We start from the raw sequence: 13,975 nt of genomic DNA, 5'->3' as shown, positions 1-13,975 counted from the left end.
TCTCACCCTACTTTGACTTTGTTAGTCTTTTTGAGTATATTTACTTGTAATCTTTAACATATACATTCTCTGCCATACATGATTGTGTGTACACAGGAATATTTGTAATGTCTTTGTAGATACAATTTCAATCAATCAGACTTTATTTATATTGCACTTTTCATACATGTAAATGTAGCACAAAGTGCTACATACAATACACACACACACACACACACACACACACACACAGATACCCACACATAACACAATATCCCTCCCCCTCAGCTCCATTCTGAGGAAACGCCATCATATGTGAGAAATCACCAGAGGCATGACACTTAAAAACCTAAAAGATAAATAAATAAATAAAAGCTTTTTATTGATGACTCAAAAAACAATACATAAAATACATATACATAAATAAGTACAATAAAAACAACTGATACATTTTTTTTTAACTACGATGGCAACAAACCTTCCAAATTAACAACAAAATATGTCAGTTTGTGCTTGCCCGCTAGAACAACTTTGCACATTTGTATTATTGTAAATTAGGTGTGAATGTGTTTGTAAAATTGTATATTCTGATAGTTTGTACTTCAGTTGCATTGAATATTTATTTTTTTACCTACCTGCCCAGAGACTACGGGCGGAAAATAGCAATTGTGCTACAACCTGGTGCAATGCATCGCTCCTTGTTCCTATACAAGGTTAATGGTTAAAGGTGCACTATGAGTTCCTGCATGGTTTCAGAGCAATTTCATTTTTGTCTCAAATTGTAGGCATCTCTCCTTGATCCGCTAGCTGCCTGCCCCCTGAACACACCGTGAAAAAGCCCGGTCTCAGGAGACAACACAGGGAACGTCAAACAAACACTAGAGGCACAGACTGTGCACCAAACCACTCCAGCCAATCACCGACAAGATGGTTGGGGGAGGGGTCAGGGTTAGTGACAGTTAGTCAGTTAGGCATGACAGTTACGGAAACATGAGGGGGAGGGGCGAGCTTGCTCTGTTTTGTTTGGTATTTACTTGGAACGTCAACAGAAATGACGTCATGCAGGAACTCATAGTGCACCTTTAATTGTGCATTGTCCCTGTTTAAATAAAATTGCATTACATTACAACAGCACAGACGATATATCATTTGTCATTGCCTTTCAAAATAGTTACCGTTTGGCTAGGTGTAGGACCAAAAATGACCTGGTTAGGGTTGGGAAAGATGGGGGTCATGGTTAAAAAGTGTGACCAGCAGCTACCCCCAATATGTTCAGAAAGTAATGATGATAACATATGCACTCGTCTCCATTATGTTTACATGGATGCTGAATTAAAAACTGCCAGTAGGTCAGAAAACGTATTTAAGACAAACTATATCGGTTTTCCCATCATCGCGCAAACCCTTGGTCTTACTGTGATAATGTAGTTCATGTCAATGTCAAATCTCTTTGTATTTAAATGGAGTGGTTGTTGAAGCTGCTGAAGCATTTAATATACTAATCCATTTTTTCTTTTCTTCATTTCTACAATGTGGTGTGAAATGTGTATTTTTTGTGCAGACGTGCGACCTTGTGGTGTTGACTGACGCCAGTTTACACATGATGAACTATCCCCGGGGGCCTGAATTTCGTAAGTTTTAAAAATCAATGATAATCAAATGCTTGCCTTTTTCACAGACACTGTTTTCACTATGTGATGCTAATACAATTGACCCTTCTTTTGTAAAACAACAGACATTTCACAAATGGAGCAACAACAGGAGCCACGAGAGCGCTGGAACTTTCCAGAGACCTGGATATGGATGGACACCAACACAAGGTGAAGCCTCTGAAACATAGGCGTAATTTACTGGGGGGATTGGGGGGGTACAACCCCCCCAATAATCAAAACTGGCCGGGGTAACGAAGTCAGAGCATTCTGTGTAAAGCAAATATTTGTTGTTAAGGTATGCATAATTCCTTAAAAAAGCATCCCAAAACACGTGTAATGTTTTGAATCTGCAGAAAGTTTTGAACAATACAGCAGATTAATTAATTAATAATAATAATAATAATAATAATAATAATAATAATAATAATAATAATAATAATAATAATATTTTCATAAATAAAGAAACAGAAAAATTCCCCAGAATGCAGGAAATGAAGCGTTTGACACCCTGGTTATAAGTTGTCCCCCCTACTGTTGAAACTAACGTTTTTGCTAGATATGTGGAGATCTCAAACACCCCCCGTTTAGATATTGTCTGAATCAGGCAGAATCTCTGCTTTCGCATAGTTTTTATCGTGAGATCATACGTCACTCACACGGCAAATTAAAAGCTTGTGACTCGTCATCTGCCTCTCTGTCGTCCGACCTAAGATTTTGGTCAACTCATTTCAAGGACCAAAACAATTTGTTTACATGAGTAAAGATTTGTTTTTTACAAGAGATTTGAAGAATTTCAAAAAGAAGCTACATTATCTCTTTACACGATACTCTGGGACAAATTTGGGCTTCAATGTACAGAAAGCTGAGTTTGTTCAGAACATTTTGATATGAAACACATGGGGATCAGTTATATGCAAATACCCTTAAAGGTAAATTTAAGAAGAATCGAGAAAAAGGCATTAAGCCGCCTACGCATGATAAGTGTCAAAACCGCGAGGTAGGGCGCAGAGCCAGTGAAAGTGGTGAGTAAAACCGGAGCAGAGGGACAGACACAGAGCTGTAGCTGAGGCAAAGTAGCGCTCTTTTAAAATAATTCACTTTATCAGTTATCGGTCAGTCAGCGGGTGCGGTATTACATTCAATTTATCGCACCGTTGTGACGAAAAGAGACGAAAAGCTGAGCCAGAAGGCAAAGCTCTCAATCTACCGGTCAGTTTTCGTTCCTACCCTCACCTATGGTCATGAAGGCTGGGTCCTGACCGAAAGAACGAGATCCAGGGTACAAGTGGCCGAAATAGGTTTCCTCAGGAGGGTGGCTGGTGTCTCCCTTAGAGATAGGGTGAGAAGCTCAGTCATCCGTGAGGAGCTCGGAGTAGAGCCGCTGCTCCTTCACGTTGAAAGGAGCCAGTTGAGGTGGTTCGGGCATCTGGTAAGGATGCCCCCTGGGCGCCTCCCTAGGGAGGTGTTCCAGGCACGTCCAGCTGGGAGGAGGCCTCGGGGAAGACCCAAGACCAGGTGGAGGGATTATATCTCCAACCTGGCCTGGTAACGCCTCGGGATCCCCCAGTCAGAGTTGGCTAAGGTGGCTCGGGAAAGGGAAGTTTGGGGTCCCCTGCTGGAGCTGCTCCCCCCGCGACCCGAGACCGGATAAGCGGATGAAGATGGATGGATGGATGGAGTTATCGGTCAAATAAAACACTGATGCAGGTAATCGGCAAATTGCCAAATATCGGCCCATAGGCGCGGGAAGTGGCGAAGCTTTAAAACTGCAATGACAATAAAATGATAGCTTATAAATATCTTAGGTTGTTGTTTCTGTCCCACGACATTTTGTATGTCATGTTTGGGGATATACAGTGTTGTTTGCAGTAGGCCATATGTTGGGATATAGTTTGTATGCACCGTCAGCTCAGCTGTACTTCATGGAGGGGAGGGGCGAGTGAGTTTTTAAAAGGAGACAGAGGCAGAGTGGTCTGCAGAATACAGAGCCTGTGTAACATAGTATCTTTAGACTCTACGTAGACCGCGGACCATGGACCGTGGACAACCCCCCCCCACCAACCCATCGAGCACCCACGCACCCCCTGCCGAAAATATCTTCCCCCGCCTCTGATCGGCCTCGATAATCGGCCAGGCTGATAATTGGTCGATCCCTAGTAAATACAGTATTTTTTGGAATCCTTGTTTACCATTGTTTTATTTTTAAATATGTTTTTCTTATCTTTTTTTGGCAGTAATTCAAAGTTATTAGAGATTCCTTTGACTGTACCAGACAGCATCACAACCTGGACAGCCACCGCCTTCGTCATATCTGAGAACCTGGGCCTGGGTGTCGTAGACATGCCGGCAGAGGTATTAATCATCACTTCAATAACTTCCCGTAAAAAAAAAAAAAAAAAAAGACTAAATAATAATCCTTAAAAGACATGGACAAATTCGAATCATTGTCTGATTACTAATACTGGATGTTACTCTTCTCTTCTTTTGGTTTGAAGCACTTTTTAACCCTTTGACTTTTTGTATTACACAAACACAGCGGTGGAAGAAGTATTCAGATCCTTTACTTCAGTAAAAGTACTAATACCACACTGTTAAAATACTCTGTTACTTAAGTAAAAGTCCTGCATTGAAAATGTAAGTAAAAGTATGTAAGTATCATCAGGAAAATGTACTTAAAGTATAAAAAGTACTTAATGCAGAAAAATCCTCCCATTTTAGAAAGTGGAAATGATCGAAACAGTTCTATCAAACAACTAAGTAACTAGTTTAATCTTCTAATCATTTCAGCTGGACTTGTAGGTCTATATATTGTTGGGTAGTTTAATTTATATTAAAACATCATATTTTATAAACTACATACTACGTAACTAAAGCTGTCAGATGAATGTAGTGGAGTAAAAAGTACAATATTTCTAGTAGTAGAAAGTAGAAGTAGAAAGTGGCATGAAAAGAAAAGACTCAAGTAAAGTACAAGTACTTTACATTTGTACTTAAGTACAGTACTTGAGTAAATGTACTTACATTCCACCACTGCAAAGCAAAGCACCAAAGCAAATGTAGTATTAGCATCACAGAGTTTGGTCTTGATCTACTCTATCTGTAAAATGTCCTAAGGTACATTCTGTTATGGTTTGAAATAAATAATAATAAATAATAAATTGAATAAAACTGAATTGTGCATTTTCTGTTTTGGTTAGTTAATGAGAAAGTATAAAGGGTCCATGTAACCCCTCCTGCAGCTCACAGTGTTCCAGGATTTCTTCCTGTCCTTGAACCTGCCGGCCTATATCATCCGAGGAGAGGAGCTGCTGCTGGAGATCATTCTGTTCAACTACCTCCCTCAGGACCTGGAGGTCAGTCTGCTGCTCCGTACCACCGTACACACTTCCATTTCACAGGAACTCTCTTAACTTTCTTTTTCTGACTACTTTCAGTTTAGCAAGTCCTTTAGTATTTTTGGTTGTGAAATACAAGAGAGAGGAAACGAGCAAATGTTTGTGTGTGTGTGTGTGTGTGTGTGTGTGTGTGTGTGTGTGTGTGTGTGTGTGTGTGTGTGTGTGCGCGCCTGTGCATGTGTGTGGGTCACTGCCAAAAACGTTCCTCCAGTCTTTTAAAAATCACGATGTAGGAATGAACTTTTAGATATCTGCAATTCAAGTTCTGCTTACTAGGAGGGAACTCAGATATCTACAATCCAATTGTTACTAGTCTTCATTTTAGTTTCAGATATCCACAATGTAATTTTGAATATCTAAAATACATTTTGAGTAGTACAAATGTAATTACAGATATCTACAATTGGCATTATGACTAGGAAAGAAATGCAGTTTCATATATCTACAAATGTATTTTATTTTGGATATCTGAAATGGGAGTTGTCCCTAGTAAGAATTATATTGCAGATATCTAAAATGCTGATTCTGGATAGGAAGAATGACATTATGGATATCTGCAAAAAATACCCAGGGCCCTATTTTAAGGATCTAAGCGCACGGCGTGAAGCGCCTGGCGCAGGTGCGTTTAGGGTGTAACATGCAATAAACCAATCAGAGTGTCATCTCCCATTCCCTTTAAAAGCCAGGCGCGTTTGTAGCTTGGCGCATTGGTATTATATATATATATATATATATATATATATACATATATATATATATATATATATACATATATATATATATATATATATATTTTTTTTTTTTTTATTTGTAATCTTCTGCATGTGTGTGTGCTGCTGTGCGTCCCTGTATGTGTAACAAGCATAGTGTGTGCGCGCGGTGCATTTTACTAATTTGCTGTTAAAATAACAATGAAATGCTGCGTTATTGACTTTAGACCAGGTTTTGTTGGTCAATGGCGCGATCACTTCCCGCTACCTTAAGATAGCAATACGCCCAGAATGCACCTGAACACACCTCCCTGTAAGACCAGCATGCCCATGGGCACAAAGATGGGCGCAGGTGCATTTGCTAGTGAAACGACGTGGGCGCTGGACGGGAAATTGACAACTGCGTCGGTCTTAAACTAGCAAAGACACTTGCGTCAGACTTTGCGCTGCGCCGGGTGCAGGATAGGGCCCCTAGTCTAGCTATTGAATGTTAAATCGGCCACTTAAACTTTTGAAGTATTTAAATTTTGACTAGTACAATTCAAAGTTGTAGTTATCTTAAAAACTATTTTACTAGTAAGAATGTTATTGTCGATATCTTTAATTACATTCTGACTTGTGAGAATATATATTTGAAATGCTGTTATTCATGTCTTAAATGTAATTACAGATAGGAGTGTGGTTTGATTAACTGTAAAAATGGCTTGCCATAATTGATTGATTGATTGATTTTATTTGACCACTTAAATATAAAAATATGAAACAGTACTCTGTGTCATACATTAAAATACATAAATAGTCAGGGATGACACAATAAAGCCCAAAGACTTATTTCCATTGTGGTCCCTATATAATCCCTATATAATCACTCTGAGTCTGACCCTGGAGTATATATTTCAATCTGCACCAACAGAAGAATACAGCAGGTGTTGGATTACAAGTGACTGCGATTCACAGGGTTAGTGCAGTTGTGTCAGATAATATAGCCAGGTTGCTATAATCTAATGTGGCATCAGTGGTTTTAACATCTTATACAACTCTGCTGTCACGTCTGCAGACACACTAAAGATGTGACCCAGTTTCTCTTTCATCTGCAAATCCTAAAGGCTTCATAAAAAGGGCTCGTAAAAATCGACTCGTGAGAGAGCCGGAATTTGTGATTCAATTTGATATTTGGTTACAAAAACATGCTTCTTGTGTTTCCTCCCACACTCTTTGTACCTCCAGCCCTCTGTTTAATGTGATCCGGGCGGGTTCTTGTTCTGCTCCCTGTTGTCAGGTCACGGTGATTGTTGCAGAGAGCGACACCTTTGAGTTTGTCGTCCCGGATGTTGAGGGGCTGTCCATGGCCAGTGTTCGCCATGTGTCTGTGGGGAGTCAGAGTGGAGCGTCTGTCCTCGTTCCCATCAAGCCACTGGTCCTCGGGGAGATCCCCATCTCTGTGGAAGCCGTATCGGCCGCGGCGTCCGACTTCGTCCACAGGACTGTGCTCGTCAAGGTGACAATAATACCGGGGAAGTCATATCATTTAGAGCAATTTAAAGGAACACGGCGACTTATTGGGACTTTGTATTATTCCCCGTATCCCCCAGAGTTAGATAAGTCCATACATACCCTTCTCATCTCTGTGCGTGTTATAACTCTGTCTGACACACCCACCGTTAGCCTAGCTTAGCACAGATCCTGGAGGTAACTGGCTCCATCTAGCCTACTGCTCCCAATAAGTGACAAAATAACGCCAACATTTTCCTATTTACATGTTGTGATTTGTATAGTCACAGCGTGTACAAATAACAAGGTCACATGAGACACAGCCATCTTCTAACCGTATACATACTGGGAACTATATTCTCAGAAGGCGAAGCACTGCTACTTGGGCGGAGTGATTAGTGCAACACCTGAAAAGCCCCGTTGTTACTCTCTGCTCCTCACCACGGGGCTTCTCAGGTGCTGCGAGCAAATCACTCCTCCCAAGTAGCAGAAGTAGCAGTGCTTCGCCTTCTGAGAATATAGTTCCCAGTATGTATACAGTTAGAAGATGGTCCCAATAAGTCGGCGTGTTCCTTTAAGTATTTGCTGGTATAACAGTAAATAGAAAACATATGAAGCAAAGGTACACATTCAAATATACACTTTTTGTTTCAGCTTAACCAATTCTAAAGGTAGAACTTTATTTTTCCTGAGGGGAAACTATGGTGAAACAGTTTTCAAATATAAAAAGTAAACAATCAAATATTATCAATAAGGTGCAAGTACAAAATATACACAATGGCAAAAGCAAACATTTAAGAAAAGTCAGATTATTTTGTGTAGCAGTAATATGTTTCCTCTTCGTCTTTCCTAACCTGTTAATCATCTGGAGCAGAGGTACCTGGCCAAAATGTATCTGGATGGAAGGCCATGGGTCAAAATAAATGTTGATGTTGAAGAATACTGTACTTCTTGATATTCTTTTTAGAATACCCATGTAATTTAATAGGGAAGTTTAAGTTTAACAGCACTGTGCTTTACATTGCTGAAAAACTCAAAATGGACGTTTCATAGTCATTATGGTTAGGATTTTACAGCACTTTCAAAATAAGTAGAGAATAAGCATGAGCATGTCAAATGCCATGGCGGGCCAAAACAAAGGGGGCACAGGCCACATTTGGCCCCGCAGGCCTCAAATTGGGCAGCCTTGATCAAGAGACTCCCTCAGACTTACTGGGGCATAGTGAAGTATGGAGTCAGAGGTTCCGCGTCAACAGAACATTATCGGCAGTGAAAGTTGAAGCCGTCATATTGTGTTTATACGAGCGTCTGTGCTGCAGCATTCATCTGCTGCGCCACTGTAACCCCAAAAAAACAGCTCTGCCTTTTCCCAGAAAAATTACTCACCACGTTTTATTTGTGTGTTAATTTCCCACTGCTGTTGATTCTGCAGGCCGAAGGACTCGAGCAGTCATTCTCCGCCTCGCTGCTGTTTGAGCATCCTTCATCTGGGTTTTCCAGTCAAGACGTCACCTTCACCTTCCCGGCAGATGTCGTAGAGGGCAGCAAGAGAGCTTCAGTGACGGTTGTCGGTATGTAAACACCCCCCTGAAAAACGTTGAGTCACAATCTTCCGGGAAACACATTCAGACTCAGATCCCCTGATGTCTGATGCCTGTAAAACATCACAACAGTCGATTCCTCACTAAGTTGGACAAAGCATCTCCCCAGAATCCAAATATTTGTGTCCCTAATGTACTGCGATGGTGAAAACATCTTATTCTTATTATTCTTATTCACTGCCTGATGTGATGTTTAGGTCAGCTCAGTACACACTTTCCATTCTCCCTCATGTCTGGTTTGTCTGGTTTCCATGGTGATGAAGGTGACATCCTGGGCCCGTCCATCAGCGGCCTTGGCTCTCTGATCCAGATGCCTTACGGCTGCGGGGAGCAGAACATGATCAACTTTGCACCAAACATCTACGTTCTGCAGTATCTGAGCGCTGTGGGACAGACGGACACAGAAACCACAGAAAGAGCCACAGGCTACATGATAAATGGTAAACAGTGGACATTAAGTCACATTAACATATTCATGAGGCAGGGGAGATTCCAGGATTTTTTAAGTGGGATGGCACAGGTAATCATCATAGAAAATCTGCTTAGAAATATAGGAAATGTTGGATTTTCTATAGGCTCAGTCTGCCACATTAAAAAAAACAATTTCAGTACAGGTTCCATGTTATCAAAATTTTGGATAGTCGTCATGGAAACATGAATTGGTCATGTGATAAGGGCTGGGAAGATTGGCAGAACAGGCAGCCAAGTGACATGATATGGAGAAAATATCACAATATTTTTGACCAAATTCATCAATGTCGATATTGCGGCAATATTGTAGCATTGACTATTGGTGCTTTCACAAAAATACACACAAAATACAAGAATGAGAGTTTTGATAAATAATCATAAGTAATGTGAATACCATGACTAAGTGGGTAAAGGCAAATAATAAAACAGCTAGTAAGTCTGGTAAGTTCAGAAAATGACATCACTTTACTGTAATGCAGCCTTTAAAACCAGGAAAAAACACACTTGTGTCATATCACGATATCCAAAATGTAAGACTATATCTAGCCTCATATATCAATGTCAATATATAATACTGATTCATTACCCAGCCCTAATTTATGCTATAAATTAATTCGAGACCGGTTCCTGAATGATACCTTTCTTTGATACAAATTTGATCAAAATTCATTTTTTTTGTAAAATTTAATCTCACTACCAAATGCAAGAAACATCTATCCTGCACTTGTTTTTCTGCCAATAATTTTCCTTCATGTTGTTTGCTCCTTGTTTAAAGCATAACTCTCACCAAAATGCAACCTAGGGTCTTTTTGTGAATGTACCCGAGTCAAACTTTCGTTTAAAAGCATATTTAGGACGGAAGCGCCACTTTAAGACTGACCGTATTCTCGTTTTTCGGTCAAATGGCCTTTTGAATGGGAGTGCTAGGGGCACTTTTATGCTAGCCTCAAAATAGCTATTTTTAAACCACTAAGAAGGCTCGACACAACATGAGACTTTGCTCCAAGTATCACCAGGGGCTCTACACATGAACTCCAGCATTGACAACATTGTTTGTGTACCCAGAGTTTACTAAAAAGAAAGGTTTTGAGCAACTCACTGTAGCTGTTGCTCTTCCGGTCGACGTCTATCGAGCCAGTCAAAAATAGTCGAGGGAGGAGAGTAAAGATGGAAAGCTCCTAAAGCTTAGTTCTATATAAATGCACGGATAATTCGTTGTTTTGTCGTTAGTGAAACACAATATTGACCTTGTAGTTGAAAAAGGAGCCTCATATAAGAATGATATTTCCTCCTATGGAGTCCGTTCATTCGCATTCGGAGATCGCCTATTTTGGACTGGGAAAATGGCGGATAGCTAAACAACAACTGCTAACGTGAGTTGCTCAAAACCTTTCTTTTTAGTAAACTCTGGGTACACAAACAATGTTGTCAATGCTTTCGTTAAGGTGTAGAGCCCCTGGTGATACTTGGAGCAAGGTTTCATGTTGTGTCGAGTCTTCTTAGTATTTTTAAAATAGCTATTTTGAGGCTAGCATCAAAGTGCCCCTAGGACTCCCATTCAAAAGGCCTTTTGACCGAAAAACTAAAATACGGTAAATCTTCAAAGTGGCGCTTCCGTCCTAAATATGCTTTTAAATGAAAGTTTGACTCTGGTACATTCACAAAAAGACCCTAGGTTGCATTTTGGCGAGAGTTACACTTTAAGGAGTTTCTGTAGATAAATGTGTGTTTTTCTACTTGCAAGAGTTAGCGCGTCAAAAACAACACACACTATCGCTGCACTCGCATCAAGAACAGTCTATTGAATAAAATAATCAGCTTTCATGTTTATTTTTTGGGGTTATTTGTCTCATTGTCTGTCATTTTTCTTTGACTTCCGTATCCATGTCAGGAACTTTAGCGCACATACTTTGCTGATGACCTGATCGCTGTCTGTATAATGTTTGATGTTCTCACCAGGTTATGAGCGAGAGCTGTCCTTTCAGAGAGCAGACGGCTCCTTCAGTGCCTTCGGAGACCAGGACTCATCTGGAAGCACCTGGTGAGTTAAACGTGGGGTATACTCGCCGTAGCAGACCTGTGGCGTGTGGTGGTCGCGACACTAGTTGCAGTCTTCTCCTGAACAGAGGTGGCGTTAATGAGGAAAGGCTACTGACTTTGCTATTTCTACGGACTAGAAGAAGAAGAAAAAGGTAAACAACGGCAGAACTGGCAGCAGCATTGACGTCAATGGTTCGATTTGATTCGATGACCTACTTGGTCGGATCAAGCCTTTCATTCGCCATAAAAGAGCTCATCTTAACCCAGTAAGTTTACAAGAGAGACTTGCAGTCGCTCTGAGAGTCCTGGCATCCGGTTGCCCTCAAACTCGTCCATGCTTCCTGGTTCCGCTTTGTCGCGCGCCACTGAAAAAAAGAGTGGTCGCACACTCAAAATCCTGGCGCACCAGCGAGATCTACGTCATTGGCGCGCGCCAGCTCGGCTACGGCGAGTGTAAAACGGCCTTTACGGGACATTCACACCAAAAAAAAGGGATTTTCCACAGGGTTGTGTGGCGTGGAGGAGTGTCAATGAAACGGCCCATTTGTGTGAAATCCTGTTATGTTCTTAACCCCCCCCCCCCAACAAAGCACAAGTAGACTTTACATTTCACAGTTACTGTTTTCCGTCAGATCGTTTATAGATTTCGACGTTTCCGACCGCACTTGAAGGCCACTTCATTTTACAGTGAGTGCTTTGTTGTTGCAGGAAACATTCAGCTATTACACAAACTCCCGGGCAGTTTAGTGCTTATGTTTGGTGGTTTAAAACTTTCTTGTGGCAGCGATAGAGGCAGTGATGTTTCCTGTTTCCTGTACGGGACTCTCACACCGCCTCAAACCATAGCTCAAAACACACCGACAAGTCTGATCTCTGGTTACATGATTGGCCACCGCAGTGTGACGTGTGGTTGCGTTTCTCCAAATGTTGAGTCGGTCTCAACTTTTCACCGCAGGCCTGCTGTGTTTTTTTTTAGCGTGCCTCCTGGGGCACCCCCCGCCACAGCCTAAACACACTACCCCCATTCAAAATGAAGGTAAAGACCTGCGTTTTTGCTGGACCTTCGGATGGCCGACGCAGGCTGTCTGAACGCGGCCTTATAGAGTAGTTCATTCTGTACATGCAGCAGGAACATGACTCCCCTTTAGAAACACTGACAAAAGAAATCTCTGCAGGCTCTCTGCGTTCGTGCTGAGGTGTTTCCTGCAGGCGCGGCCGTTCATCAGCATCGACGTCCAAGTGCTGCAGGGAGCGGCAGCCTGGTTAGGAGACCAGCAGGAAGCTGACGGGAGATACATGGAGCCCGGTCGCGTCATCCACACCGAGCTCCAGGGAGGCCTGGACGGCCCCGTCTCCCTCACAGCCTACGTCCTCATCGCCCTGCTGGAAGACAGCAACATCAGGGTGAGAGCAAGTGGCAACTTCCCGGGTCTGAAATGTGAAGCCAATGAGGAAGCTCCTTAAACCTTTATTCTCTCTAATTTCCAGCAGGGGGCGACTCCACTGTCTCCAAAAAGAAGTCAGTTTCTATAGAAGTCTATGAGAAAATGAGCCTACTTCTCACTTGATTTATTACCTCAGTAAACATTTTCATAATAAGTTTATGGTCTCAATCGCTAGTTTAAAAGTTTCTTATATATAATACAGCATGATGTTCATTTAGTCATTTAGGACAGAGGCTTAGCAATGCTAACCGTGCTAACACTGTGGACATTAAAATAGACCTCAACTTGTTTTTGGCTGTTGTCTGTGTTTTCATCTTAAACTCTGATCCTTTCACTTCATCAAAGATTTGGTTGCTTAAAAATGTCTTGTTCAGCAATGTCAACCAAGCTGCTAGCTAGCGCTAGCGTTAGCTGGTAACGTCAGGGAAAGTTCGTTGTTTATCAACCATCTCTGTGTACTGCCATGCATGCTGACAAAATGCACATGAACCCGGAGGTCTGTGTTCCCCCGCCAGTAAATCTCCGCTGCATGACTCGCGTCAGAAGGGTTGAAATTCGGCAATTTCCCCTCTTGTTTAGTTTAGCGCAGCGCCATTGAAACCATAGAGACACTGGCTTGTCCAAATATGGTCACTTCTGGCTCAAAAAAGAGATTCAAACGTTATCTTAATACATCCATGGATTCAAAACAGCAGTTCACAAACCAATGGGTGACATTCAGGGTTCAAAATTAGCACCATCTACTAGCCAAATGCTGATAAAATATGCAATTGGCTGGTAGATTTGCTTTAGACTGGTCAAATTTTAACATTCACTAGCCATTTGGCTGGTGGATGAAAAAGTTAATTTTGAACCCTGGTGACATTATTTCTACAGTATAGGGGTGAGTGAGAAATAATAAATCTCTAAATTAAAAACAAAAAATTGCTTAGCGCAGTGCCATTGAAACCATACACAACACTGCCTCAGATGCGTCATCCTCCCCAGCTCCGCCCTTGTTGTCCCAAATATGGTCACTTCTGGCTCCAAAGTACCAAGATGGGAACCGCGAAAACAAACTACTGACTTAAAAATGGCAGTCTACAAACCAATGGGTGACGACACCGATGCTACTTCCATTATGTTTACAGTCTATGGGTGAGAGTCAATAAATCTTTAAGTTCATGCTTTGTCTCGCTGCGTCTGTGTGAG

The 13,975-nt window shown here is 41.5% G+C and overlaps 2 protein-coding genes across 2 annotated transcripts in view; one reads left to right on the top strand and one right to left on the bottom strand.

The window, feature by feature from the left end:
* The window catches only part of LOC116045413, a 977,204-nt gene that overhangs the window by 114,475 nt on the left and 848,754 nt on the right, over positions 1-13,975 (bottom strand). The gene's annotated exons all lie outside the window — the stretch shown is intronic.
* Positions 1-13,975, top strand: part of cd109 (CD109 molecule) — a 37,054-nt gene that overhangs the window by 13,794 nt on the left and 9,285 nt on the right. Inside the window, exons 17-25 of the mRNA XM_031293063.2 lie at positions 1,541-1,580; positions 1,703-1,799; positions 3,866-3,983; positions 4,871-4,984; positions 7,016-7,234; positions 8,660-8,798; positions 9,092-9,268; positions 11,259-11,340; positions 12,515-12,743. Coding sequence (XP_031148923.2) covers positions 1,541-1,580; positions 1,703-1,799; positions 3,866-3,983; positions 4,871-4,984; positions 7,016-7,234; positions 8,660-8,798; positions 9,092-9,268; positions 11,259-11,340; positions 12,515-12,743 — 1,215 coding nt within the window. The remainder of the gene's footprint in view (positions 1-1,540; positions 1,581-1,702; positions 1,800-3,865; positions 3,984-4,870; positions 4,985-7,015; positions 7,235-8,659; positions 8,799-9,091; positions 9,269-11,258; positions 11,341-12,514; positions 12,744-13,975) is intronic.

This window comes from Sander lucioperca, chromosome 19, assembly GCF_008315115.2.
Source record: "Sander lucioperca isolate FBNREF2018 chromosome 19, SLUC_FBN_1.2, whole genome shotgun sequence".
NCBI lineage: Eukaryota > Metazoa > Chordata > Actinopteri > Perciformes > Percidae > Sander > Sander lucioperca.
Note: the sequence above shows the minus strand (reverse complement) of the source record. Positions and strands in the feature narration are given on the sequence as shown.